At 39.9% G+C, this 13,520-nt stretch overlaps 3 protein-coding genes across 4 annotated transcripts in view; 1 reads left to right on the top strand and 2 right to left on the bottom strand.

Annotated features, from left to right (window-relative positions):
- LOC116850506 (protein numb) overlaps positions 1–13,520 on the top strand; it is a 53,895-nt gene that overhangs the window by 14,098 nt on the left and 26,277 nt on the right. For both annotated transcript variants that reach the window (XM_032828866.1, XM_032828867.1), the window contains exon 2: positions 10,076–10,117. The gene's annotated coding sequence lies outside the window, so the exon portion shown is untranslated. The remainder of the gene's footprint in view (positions 1–10,075; positions 10,118–13,520) is intronic.
- On the bottom strand, positions 2,528–4,710 carry LOC116850508. The gene is made up of 4 exons (XM_032828870.1): positions 4,558–4,710; positions 4,004–4,336; positions 3,169–3,438; positions 2,528–2,952 (listed from the first exon to the last, which is right to left on the bottom strand). The coding sequence occupies exons 1-4, from the start codon at positions 4,594–4,596 to the stop codon at positions 2,749–2,751; spliced, it is 846 nt and encodes a 281-aa protein (XP_032684761.1). The 5' UTR covers positions 4,597–4,710; the 3' UTR covers positions 2,528–2,748.
- Positions 6,516–7,979, bottom strand: LOC116850509. The gene is made up of 4 exons (XM_032828871.1): positions 7,811–7,979; positions 7,407–7,592; positions 6,940–7,152; positions 6,516–6,803 (listed from the first exon to the last, which is right to left on the bottom strand). The coding sequence occupies exons 1-4, from the start codon at positions 7,853–7,855 to the stop codon at positions 6,636–6,638; spliced, it is 612 nt and encodes a 203-aa protein (XP_032684762.1). The 5' UTR covers positions 7,856–7,979; the 3' UTR covers positions 6,516–6,635.

Genomic DNA, 13,520 nt, shown 5'->3' with positions numbered 1-13,520 from the left:
AGAGAGAGAGAGAGAGAGAGAGAGAGAGAGAGAGAGAGAGAGAGAGAAGGAGCCATTAGACTTTCGTTTTATCAGCTCTAAGTCAGCTCCGCCACCATATCTTGCGGTTTGCATGAATTTGCGGTTTCATCCTCGTCCATAGCTGTTCCTGTGAGTACCGTAAAATTCTCGTGCACGCGCGGGATATACAGGGTGCTTCGTTTTAATGTATACAGCGATGCGTTTATGCAAGCTGAAGCAAAATAAGACTAGTGTTTCTCTCCGCCGAGAACTCGGTTTAATTGTTCGCGCACATAAAGATGAGGGACGATCGTATTTCCAACTCTGTAAAAACGGTGACTAACAATTTGTGCTCCGCGCGATAAATCTAAGAAGATACTAAGGGGATACTGGACGCTTTGTAGCTCGCGTATTTTTTGTCTTTATTAGCCTTTATGTCTCTCGCGAAAAGTCACCTGTCTGTTCTCGCTCTGAGGTGAAGTCTGGGATCGGACGGACTTCTTCCAATTTGCACCGGGAATGATTTACCGCTCGTAGAAGGTAAATGTCGCGGAACATCGTGAGTCAAGCTGTATAAAAGCGCGAATAAGCGTCGTTTCGGGAGAGATAGAGAAAGAGAGATGGAGAGAGACGGTTTTACCGTGGAACGACCGCGGTTCGTCGTCCTGTCGCTGAAGAGAGCAAGGTGCTGCTATATAGCCTCTGACGAAAGACACGCGCGGCCCCAAAGGGCTCTCGACTGCGAGTGCGCCGTCTGAGACCGCATTTTTTTCCGTCCTTACGGAGCGTCTTCTCTTCGGGGGTTACCGGCCGTACTTGAGAAAACGAGTCGACGTACGCGGCGGTGCTGCGGTCCGGAAAACGAAAGATAGAGAGAATCGGGCCTTGACACGTCAAGGAAAAAATATGAATACTTTCATTCACGTTTTAATTAGCCAGTCTTTTGTCTCAAGTCCTTCTTCAAGTATCTTTCGCACGCGTAAATTTACCGCGTTTGTTCGCGTTCACAGGCGTTAATAAGCAGGTGGTAAGGCATACTCGCGCTGCATTACCAGCAACTACTTGTCCCATACGACACGGTGTAAATAGGACTGATCAGATGTTGTAACCACGACGACGACGATGAGGATGACGACGACGAAGACACGGCTCGAACACGGAGGTTGATGAACTTTATTCACGCGCCACGCTTTGTTGCCAGTTCCTCCGGCAACTTTGTTGACAAAGCGCTTTGTCCGCGATTGCTTTATTATATGTCGTTATAGCCATTCGAAGCTGTTTACTCGTGCAACTGTGAAAGACTCGCTTGGAAAAACATTCGAGACGAGCGCTGAAACTCGCTCAAGTTCAGAAACTCGGGATGCGTTTTGATACGAAAATATCTCAAAGATAAAGATACATTGATCTAACGTTAAATATGATCCGTCCAATGATCGAGTATACATTTCAATGCTATGTCTTTCAATGGCATATTCAAGCTTAGACATAGCAAGGATGTAATTCTATACGTATGCTGCAATTCTCCGGTAATCGTTAAGCGCGCAATAAAACACGTCTGCTCAATTTCAAGACTGTCCTTTATTCACCGAATGATGTCATGCGCTTTCTCGCGCTCACCATGACGTATCCGCGGTTGATATTCCTCTTCCTGCTTTTTATGCACGGGCTGAGTGATTTCATTATAATTGTTACGGTTACTCAGTTATACGATGAGTAACCGCGCGGTGTTGGGAGCAGCGATTTCTGATTCACCTGCCTCGGTACGCGGACACCGTCGTCCGATCGCGGTGTTCTTTGTGAATGACCGAAATATATCGTCGTAAATGATTCTATCGCCATTATTCGACAGGGAATACGTTTTGACGATAATTTCGAAACAATATATAGAGAGTTACCTTGTGATTGGCGTGAATACCGTTAACATGAGCAAACAACGTCTCTTTCATTCAACGATTATTGCGAAGTCTACTGTAACAGCCACAATGTGAACGTTGTGGTTCAATGGTGACACTGATCGGTTCCTCGTCGCTTCTCATAACGGCGATTTTATACGTCCCACCGCGCACATACATATATATATATATATATATATATATATATATATATATATCTACACGTGGGACTGCGCCTATCCAATCGTTTCGACCCATTATACATGATGTCCAGACTCACCGCGCGCTTCTTTCGCAGACGTCTTCCTCATGTTCTCTCTGGTGAGTGTCGCTTTTTCTTTCATCTGAGTCTTATATCCTGATTCTACAGTTTATATTTCCTCTTGTAGATCAACCATGCATTTGTCGCTTCCGACCAAGGAGTTTGAATTCTCTCTGGATTTTTTGAAAAATTAACAAATTTTTCGAATTACTGTATATTTTTTCACAGTTCCACGAATTTTTTTGTTGCTTCACTATATTGAATAACTTTTCTGAAGAAGGAGCTTATTTCTATCGGCAGACGAGCGTGTGTTATCATTTCAATTGGAACTTCATCGCTCATAAAATTAAGTTAATAAATCGCATACACAGTATATATTTTATAAATGTATATTTTGTGCTTTCTTTGATTCCTAAATTACTCTAAAAGGTAGAGGCGAGCATAGCAATGTTATTAACTTAGTATTTATTAAGTACATTTGATATATACCTGCGTGTACCGTTTTGCATAGTGCGAAAAAAGTAGGAACTTCGTATCGTGGGGTTAACTTATAATAACAGTAATATGTATGTATAATAAAAGATGGGAGTCACATTAGTCGGTGAATAGCTTTCCTTTTATAGTGCTTTGAGCACACATTCCCGCGTCTTTCACGAGGTTGAGCATATTAGTTCCTACAACACTGAAAATCGACATCTTAGCACATAATTTCACAGTCGGGAAAAATGTAACGAGTTGTATAAACGCGCCAATAGCCTGCTTAGCCGTCAAACCCAGCTTGAAGACGCTTTGAGATGCCTAAAAAAGTGTGTTAATGTTATACGTTTTGGAAAAATCGCACGTCTGATAATCCGATCGATTTTCGTAAAATTTTCGATGTCTTGTTAAAACATTTTTTAAATGGTAGAAAGATTTGTACAGTTACGGAGAATTCAATATTATAAAAAGTATAAATAGATTTATATTAATCTCAAGTAAATAGGATGCATACACATACACACACCACGCACGTACCTTAGAGATACACGAAACAATATTTAGAGGGTTTTTTAAGCATTGCATCATGTTCGGCAGTTGCTCCGCCAAGTGTTGATACAGTGCACTTATTGTATTAACGAGATCTTCAACTTCCTTTCCAACATCTCGCGCTTTGCTTAACAAACAAGAATCAAGCTTCGATATCAGTTCGGCGAGAGTAGCGCGTCCTCTCATATACAGTTTGTTACAGGAAGAAATATCGGCGTTTTGAGTTTCTTTTAGGAATTGTTCACTCTTCTCCTTGAGCTGTCGACATGACGACAGATATTTAAAAGTCTAAATATTTATTATTCACGAGCTTTGCAGCGTCGAAGTTGCGTTTTGTCAAAATTCATATCTCTCGGGTACAATTGAGATTGAGTATATAGCTTCATATTAGAAATGAACTAGGATATATATATATATATATATTGGGAAAGCATTTAGTATCTTTTGTCTGAAGTATCAATGATAAAACGGGTACCATCCGGAATTGGAGGTGTAAATTTATTCTACTGGGTTACGCAACACGACGAAATGATGAAACTCACGGCGAACGGGTAATTAATTCTTTTATCAGCTGCCGTTGTGATTTCTACGCTTATCGATAATAAACTTGTCGTCGAGGAATAAATTTACAATCGACGCGTACATTAAACACATATATCGCACTTGTAATTCGATATTTAATAAAAAGAAAATTTCGGTCTGCGCGTTTTGATGAATACTTGTAAAAAAATGTTCAATGCGTAAATTTTCTTAACGTTTCAACCTTGCTTTTCTTTGTCAAACAATTCAGAAGCGTAATTAAAGGATATTATTTTGTATTTACCCTCTCCACCTCGGCAGACAATCGCGAATCAAGAGTCGTGCCTAGATCACTCACGCCATTTCCAATTTTTTTTACGGTTTCATCTCCACGTTCGAATATATTGCGAAGTATGTCCGAGAACTGGTCCTGTGTATTCGGTACTTTATCCGATACTTCATCCGATATTTTGTCCGATATTTTATCTGTTATTTTATCTGTTAGTTTATCTTGCGCGTTATCTAACAATGATCCCAATGATCCTAGAGATCCCAGGGATCCTAGGGACCCCAGGGATCCCAGAGATCCCAGAGGATTCGAAAGAGAGGCAGCTACAACAACTTGTGGGAAGTTGATCTGTAATCGATCAAATAGGTATAATATTGCCAAAAATAACGGATATATAATTATTTAACACAATGAAATTATTGTCGTCTTTAATATAAAAGGGAAAAATTAGATAACGTTTTTATTAGAGCCAAATAAGAAGCTCGTGGTATCGAAGTATCAAGAATTTTCCAATCTTTATGATTATATACGAACGCGATGATTTTGTGATTAAAAATCTTAACACTTACGCAGGCAGCGATGAAGATACAGCTTACGATTTTAAACATTGTTACTCTAATCCCGATACAAATGCCGCTCTTTCCGACACAACTTCTGTAACAACACTTTTCCCCTTAAGCTAAAATTCGCGCTTATATAATACGTCTACCTCCAATTTCTTGCAGGTATTGTCAAGATATGTAAATCAACTTGTCATGCCGTGCGCGTTTGTGTCAATGTGCAATTGTTCTAATTAGTCTGTGTAAAAATAATGAGCCCGGCTAAAATATGACCACGGCTAGCGAAACGCTGATCGCTGATATGAACTTTGCAACTTATTTTTGCTTCATGTCGGTAGTGCAATTTGTTTATGATAATTTTTCCGCATATGACGTAAATGCTGTCGTAGAATATGTATGACCATATACGTTAGAATAGTATTTATTTTAATAGTATTTAACATATAGATATACGTTTCTAATTTAAATATATCTCTTTCGTTGAATTTATAGATATATATAATTATAACACACCACAATCCAAATAACGACACTTTATTGCGCGTGATACTACTTTCTTGTTACACCTACCGACACAGGTTCTACTACGTAACTCGGTACGTATTGATCCTACCAGGTGGATGTTGCAATATCGTCGCGTAGCGCGACAGGAAACTGGTCCCTTTCTCGTTACTGTCGTTTTCTCACGTTGGTGCAAAGCAAAATACTTTGATCCGCGACGGTGTTGATCCACACCGGTGTTGTCGTCCCTCGTATTAGTTTGTTTTACAACAGAGAGACACGTAGCTTTTTGCGAAAGACTTTTTTATTGGGCTACGCTCCCGCTGCTTTAATTATTCCCATTCATTTTCAACTATATGCTAATCGCACAAATAATTATGGAAAATATATTTTCAAAGAATACATTGCCGCGACCTGACGCGTGTTAATGTTTTATTATTAGATTTTCCTCGTTCATGATATCGAAGTAAAAAGTAAGAAAAAATCGAAAGAAACTCTTTCTGGTTGATGAATTAAAGTAAAGTCAATTTTAAACGTTGACATAAAAAAATTGATTCGGGTTACTTTTGCAGAAGAATTCAGTTAAATGTAAATGTGAGAAATCAGGAAAGGGTCAGACATTTTTGTAATTGCTGAAAAAAATTTTCCATCTTCAAGACAAAATGTTCTTTTTTTAACGTAACGTGTCCTTTGCGACGATTTATTTGCGGTGAGTGCAATAAATCGCGTATGCGCTGAAATAATTTTATTATTACGTAAAAGCATTCTCATAACTGAAGATACTAATAGCGCGAATTGTGGTATGCCACGCGCATCGTGGCCTATCGCTTTATCAGTCCGAGACCGGGTATACGGTCATATTTTGTGGTTTGCATGAATTTGCGGCTTTATCCTCGTTCGCATGCGTGACTATATCCTTGATGACACTATAAAACTCTTGTACGTGCGCGGAATATACGGGGCGTTTCGTTTTAAACACACTTGCGCACACAACGAAACACACGTATAATAAGCAAAAATTCAAGCCACCGGCGTGTAAATTATTTGCCAGTGTCGATAGATCGTTTTTGGGGAATGCTGTAACGTATTCTGTAAATGCGTAAAATATACATTGAACATTTTAATTCGCGGCGTTCTTCCACGCTACGATGAAGATAGCGCTTTCACGTTTTAATACGGCATGTATTCATTAATAATCCTGCTTCTGCGATGAGACCGATGTGAATGTCATTTTGTTTCATTATGTATAAATGTTAAAAAGCCATTTATTCTCTCCCGCGCTTTCAATCTCATTCTTTCACCCGACTCTTTATTCCATCGTCCCATCCTCCCCGATCGTCATTTCATTATTCTCTTCTCACGTTTGCTAATCAATTGTTGCTGTTCATTAATCTCGTGCGCTTAAATGCTATCTCTCAGGACCGACTGTGCAACTTCCGCGCTATTTTATAATGTTAAGTAAATAATATGGGCAATAAAATAATGTATTTATTATAAAATCAAAAATCGATAATCATCTCTTAATGTAAGCGGGAATTTTTTGTTAATCAAAAGAGTCATTATCCTGATAATATCGTAATTGAAGATTAATTAAGGCATTGCATGTAACTGGTATGAGCTTCGGAGATTTGTCGCTTAAGTCGTGGTAAGTTCGACATGCTATTGCATGTATTCAGTTTCTTCATGTATTGACCGAATTGACTCCATTTCGCCTCGAATTCGTCAGTTCTGCGATACAGTTCTTCGTCAACAATCTATAACAAATTATAACACGTTATGGCGACACATATTTAGTATAAATTTTCTAGTTCGAAAACTAACTTCACGACCTCTTTCCATTATCTCGTTTACTTCGATTTATGCACACGCAAATTACGTCGAAGTACTCACTTTAGCGGCATGGATGTCCTTTATCAGAATGCTTGCCTCGAAGGACATGGATTGCATGTCCCAGTCAGCACTGTCGGTCACTTTGCTCAGGCAGGATTGATAAGTGCTAATAGTTTTTAAAGCATTGTCATTTATGTCATCTTTCACCTTCTTATCACAATCAGGATTCGTATTACCGGACTTTTTTTTCATGATTTCCATATCGAGCCAAGCCTATAAATATGAATTTTTAAGGATATAATATTTATTAATTAATTTCTCGAGTATATATGGTTCGATTAAAGAATGTTCAAGCTTACTTTTATTCCCTATCATAAATTTTGCGATAAATACATGTATGAAATTGTTTATATACATATAATATTTTATTTATATATGTAATTACACATATAAACATTACAACATTTCATTAGTAATAAATGCATTTCTAAAAAAAGTAATTTTCTGGTATCATTCGAATCTCTTACCTTTTCCACCATTTCATTCACGCGTTCAATAAAATTTTCGTGGTGAGTGGATGCTAACAACTTAACCTTCTGCACTTGTTCATATGCACGATTTTTTGCATTTAAAATCCTCATCAATAGAGGTTCTTTTAAAGGATTTTCTTCTTCATCAGAGTACGCTTTTGCTACATTAGACTGAATATCGGCCTGTAATTAATTAAAAGAATAAACGATATCATAAGAAAAATAGAATCACAATAGCATTGCATAATTTAACAAAAAATGCATAATCAGGTTTCTTCCTGAGAAATTGACAAAATCGGCAAAGTTTAAATTTCTAAGTTTCTGTAAAAAAGATGAATTTTCAAGCAGAGTTCGAAAGAATCTTTTTGAAGACTAGTATTACTTATGAATGCGATACTTACAAGAGCCACTAGAAGAATAGCAAGTACAATCGTGAATCTTGTCATTTTCCTTGTGTAGACGTATCGTTTCTCGAAGTGGTTCCCGCGATACTATCTTTCCAAAGTACAAGTCGCGTTTATATAACTTCATCGAACTTTAATGTCTCGAGGAAGTGCACTTGTTTCAACAAATGACTCGTACTCATCATCTGGTGTTCGGTAAATAGTGTTTCAACCGATCAATATAGAGAACCGAAAGTAACGTGTATACTAAAAACAATAATGCGCATCGAAAGCGATTAGGAATTGCTTTGAGATGTGCAAATGTGCATACATCAATTCGCAAATATCTGTATCAGTGTGTGATTAGCCTGCTTTAACCTAAGTAGATAATAATAATGGTAAATAAAGCTCACGTTTCGCTGTCGGGATCCTCGTAACGTGTTTTCACAAGATCGCCATATGTTACATTCTCGACTAAATTTGCATAATGCAGCGATACGAATTCCTGCGATACGAAAAATGTACAAATTATACTCACGACGATTGTGTACATACTACATCTATAACATATATTTGAATTTATTATTATGAAAGACAATTTGATGATTTAACGGATCGTTACGAGCGAATTGCTCTTGATGAGCTATGCGTCGTCGTCCTTACCGTGCACGTTACATTTGGCTCCCTGTAACGACCAATTAAATGCTATTTACCAAACACCAGATGGCGAATATAATTTATTAGTTGGAACAAGTGCGCTTTTTCGAGTTCTCCATTCGGGCCTTTAATTAACGACTCGAATACCAATACGCGTTCGATCGAACGACCAAAGACGCGTTGAAATTGAGACTGGGGTGTATCGTCGTCATCTCAGGATCGGTGTTCGTCACCGATGAAAGTGCGGGGCTCGCTGATCGCCGTTAGAACCAGCCTCGCGAACACGCACGCACGGACGCATGTACACGCGCACACTCATGCACCACGTGGCACACGTACGCGCGCTCGCACATACAAATTCACCCCTATAAAATATTCCCATAGGAGAGACGCACAGGGTGTCGTGGGAACGGTCTCGCTCGATATAAAGTGCTGTACACATTTTTATGGGGCGCGTAGACGCTCAAGTAGCTCGGGGATTCCTTTGTAACGAATCGGCGACGAGTCTTCTTGCCTGGGAGTCGCGCGCCGAGTCAATCCGATGAGAATATGTTTTTCTTCCTTCCGCCGGGGGGACGCGCCATGGGAGACGCGACTTTAATTTTCTACAGCGCGCGTCCTCGGCGCGTCCTCCTCGAGAAAGAAGACTCGCTCTCTCGCTCTCTCTCTCTCTCCCTCTCCCTCCTTCCCCCCCTCTCTCTCTCTCTATCACGTTTTACGCAAAGTAAACATTTAACAGTGACTCTATTTGATTAAATTAATCTGCAACTAGACGGGATAACGATTTCGTCGAAGACGTGACAAATATAACTCGGGGATGAAAGGAACAGGTTGATGCTCTGATACATTCGAACGTGCTTCAAATTTGCGTATCTCTAGTCATGATTCTCGATCTGGCACGTGGGCGAGATAATTGTCAAATTTTAACATGTAAAAATTACGACCGTCCTTCTTTCTCGATTGATCTCTCTCTCTCTCTCGTTCTCTTTGTCATAAAAACTGTGGTGATAAATTAGCGTTATCGCTGCAAAATCGTAAGCAAGTGATAACATTTTGATAAAATACCGGCACTTACTATGCAGCATTGTTACCAAGGATCATTAGTTTCATACTACTTTGCGCACATTTGCGCGCCCACAAAAGCGTTCTCTAATTGAATTTTTTCCGGCAGGTATTTCAACAGTGTCAGCGTGAAGTTATTTATAGTATCGTCAGACCCCTCAGACAGCTCCTCCAATATTACGTCGTAATTTATGGATGATACTTTTTAAATAATCTCTGTAGTCTTAGATGTATATCTATGCGAGCGACGCTTCGTTGTCTGTTATCGCGGTACATTTATTTGCGCTCGGAAGTAACAGTGACGAATAGTTACACGACTCGTAATTTCATATAACTTCAAATCTGATTGATTTGTTTGTTGAAAATATTTTGTTAGATATATATATATATATATATATATATATATATATATATATATATATATACATATATGATGTTTAATGAAGCGTTAACGATCGGTCGAGCGCGCAGTATTGAAAGATAATTTTTACATTTTAAAATTGTGGATGCGTCATCTTGTCATACGTATAACATTTAAACATATTTTGTATTTTTTGCTTTCAGAAAGAAGCGCGTGCATCATTGGAGTAAACAGTAAAATTCCCGGTAAGTCGCCTATACACCTATTGACCAGATCCTGTCATATTGTCTCTTAATTCAAAAACCCCCGTGTGTTTGATGGTAAAGACATAAATGTAGTGTATGAAGGGCGGCCACGAAGCCGGTAATAGTTAAATCCACACATCTGCTCGCGTATTTTGATTCATTTCCTGTACATTGGAGTATCGATGACATGTGTTGCCGATGTTTCATATACACTTTATACGAAATGATGGGGTTTCGTGATCACAGGGGTAGCTGAATATAAAGGCGACAAAATATTGTACAATGCCGTAGTAAACAGCAAAGTGCGAGTACGAAGGAAAAAAAAGTATATCGAATGAATGAACTGTAAAATCGATTGGTGCTCGTGAAAAGCCGATAATACTTTCATGCGCAAAGTTCACACAATGTAAACGTTTCGAGTTTTTTAATTGGAAATTGAATTGTATGCGTAAATTGCGTGATCGAAATAAATTGTGACATAAATAGAAAACAAAAAATAACGAAAATAAAAGAAAGAAATTGCTTCAACGAAGACTATTAGCATGTATCTGGGGAAGTTGAAACATTCTGAGAGTCAAAGAACGACGACCCAATTAATCGTCGTTAAGAAGAGAAATCGATTTCGAATTAATTCAAGGATTTCAATCGGTTTCCATTATTTTTAGGCCGTAATACATATAATATACACATTTACACACGATTAGTAGTACTGATAAAAAGTGATATTATAATTGAAAGTTTCCGGATGGACGTGTAATTAAATTTTCACTCACCGACCTCAATAGAGGCCAACACTGAAATATTCCAACGGCGATTCTTGCGCTAAATCGAGACGATTGGTTGACCATCGGGACGTTGCCGCCGCTCAATTAAATCATCGGCACGAAGTCCAATAACTTCCGTCGAAGGTACACAGCGAATGCGTCACGTAAAGCACACTCGACGCCCTCCGAATTCGTTCGCCGATCATTTCATCCGTCGGCAGTCCGCGAGTGTTCGCGAGGCGATCGCCCATCGAACGACCCCGCTGGAGATCGGTCTGTCTATCTGATCAACGTTTAGCGACGCGTGGGAGGCGGGTGGCGAAACGTTATGCTTCGTTAATTGCCATAACCCGATTTTGCGTCGCGATTAAGCGCGTGTATGCTCGTCTATTCTCGCGTGCAACCGACAATGCTCCTCGCAGCTCCATTGTTACGCGCGGCACTTATTGTGCGAACTACGCACACACATACATTAACGAAGGGGCGACGGTTATGGAGCCTTGACTCGGAATTCCCATGACAGGTCTTCCACCTTCTTTTGCATTCCGTTTCGCGGCGACGATCGAATGCTATTTCCGATGACAACATTAAAAAAAAAAAAAAATATCGAGGGAAAACTTCACTTCTCATTATCTTTCTTTCTCATTCTCTTTTTTATCGTGAATGATTCCGTTGAATTTTTGCCTTTTACTATCTTGACGCGAACGTCTCGAGAAGAGACGTCGGTCGATTTTTTCTTTTTTTCCGAGAATTGCCAATTCCCACGGATACCTTGTCCGTTCGCGGTGACTTCCCACCGGACAATGCTCAGAAGACCGTGTTTGCGTCATGCTTAATTTGCTGAATCGCGGTTGATCTATGGTAAGACACGGGTAACGGTGGAAGAAAGCGTTCATTAGCGGCGCGCGATCTCTCAACCAGCGAAACTGCCGTGTTCGAAACAAAGGCAACCAACGGCCAAGATGAATAAGACCTCGTTACTCGTCGTTGTATAACTTACAGGGTGTTATTAACGCGGATAAGCTATTTTTCTGCCTGTGAGGGCAACCGCTTTATTAAGGTTCCACGTGACTGCGTTGTAATGCATGGCATTCATTGAGCATCGATATCACTGTAATCTTACGTGACAATATTGATCATTACGAAAACTACAGCTAAGATTAGATTACTATTAATCATTTCTGATGAGCAAAAATACTAATTGCGATAAAGGATCATCGAGCTATGTTTACAATTTAAAGAGTGAACCTTGTTGGCTAAATTATTGTCGCGTGTAAAACCACGTCAACCTTCGATATGGATCAGAAAGCCTCTTAACATTTTTTTCAAGTTATTTTTAATTTTTTTAAGTTAGGGGAGCACGAAGAAATATTACTTCTTTTTTCTTCAGCGGCCATTATTGTAACACGCACGATACGCGATAACGCCAGCCTATCGGCAAAGTCCATTGACGCACGCTTTTGTTGGGTACGGGTTAATTATAGGCAAACACACACACAGGATACCGACAATGTTGGCCGGAGAAAGCACCAGTCCACTGCGCTGTCGAACGGTTTAATTCCACGAATTGACCTGCCAAAATTTAACCGTAATAGAAAGCGGACGTAATTCCTGCATGACAGTCAGCTCGCTCGCAAACACGTTAAACGCATCAAGCATTCGATCGAATGATCCGCCCTCCCCCGTTTAGTTAGCAGTGTGCCAACGCCGGTATAACGAATAAATTTTAATTGGAAACGCAACTCGAGGGACTCGTTGTGTGTATCGCACTACCCGTGGCTCGCTTCGTCAATCTCGCCACGGTATTAATCGGATTTCGCGTTACGCAAGTACATATAGCATCACGGTCTAACACGATCCGAGAGCAAAAATCGCGCAGTTTGTGTTATGCGTGCGCACGCAATTTGAATTTAATATGCGATTTGCAAGACGAAATTTTTGCCATGACTGATACATCTTATCGTAGTCGCATAGCTGGAATTCGTCGGTTACATTTACGAAGAGCGAAACTATTCTCGAGATGCATCTCCCAATTGTTAGTCGAAATTCCGTCTTCAATATGTGCGCGAGAGAAGCATGCAAGCCGCAAATAATGTTGCGATATATTTTGCGCAGAGGGAGAGAGAGAGAGAGAGAGAGAGAGAGAGTGTGTGTTGTTCCGAGAGAGAAGGACGGAAGAGGCATGTTGGCGAATCCACGTTGGAACGTAGCGCCTTGATTAATTACCGAAGCACGATAATTACGCGCGAAATTCGCCGACGGTGAAGCTCGGTATGCATTGAAACACATGCTACCGTATACTACCTGCCGGCTCGATATACATGGGAATATACCGGCATGTGTGGTTTTGTCGCGACCATATGGCGCGTCCGTGAACGCACGTGCGAGAGAATCGAAAGACGCGTATTCTACATAGCCTGTTATACGTATCATCTCGTCGTCTTTCCACGTAACGGAAGAAGCGCTTGGAAACTGAAAATGGAGATGAGCTATTAACAAAGATTCATTAAACGGCGCGTCAACGAGCGAGTCGGTAGGGAGCTCGGGACGATTATATATGACCTAATATCTGACACGCTAACACGACGTATTTTAATGACAAAAATGTCTAAATTTCACAAAAGAGTTTTACCTCACGA

This window comes from Odontomachus brunneus, unplaced genomic scaffold (genome assembly GCF_010583005.1).
Source record: "Odontomachus brunneus isolate Ranch 3 - 2012 unplaced genomic scaffold, Obru_v1 Obru_scaffold_147, whole genome shotgun sequence".
Classification (NCBI taxonomy): Eukaryota; Metazoa; Arthropoda; class Insecta; order Hymenoptera; family Formicidae; genus Odontomachus; species Odontomachus brunneus.
The sequence above is the reverse complement of the archived record's forward strand: the minus strand, read 5'-3'. Positions and strand labels throughout refer to the sequence as shown.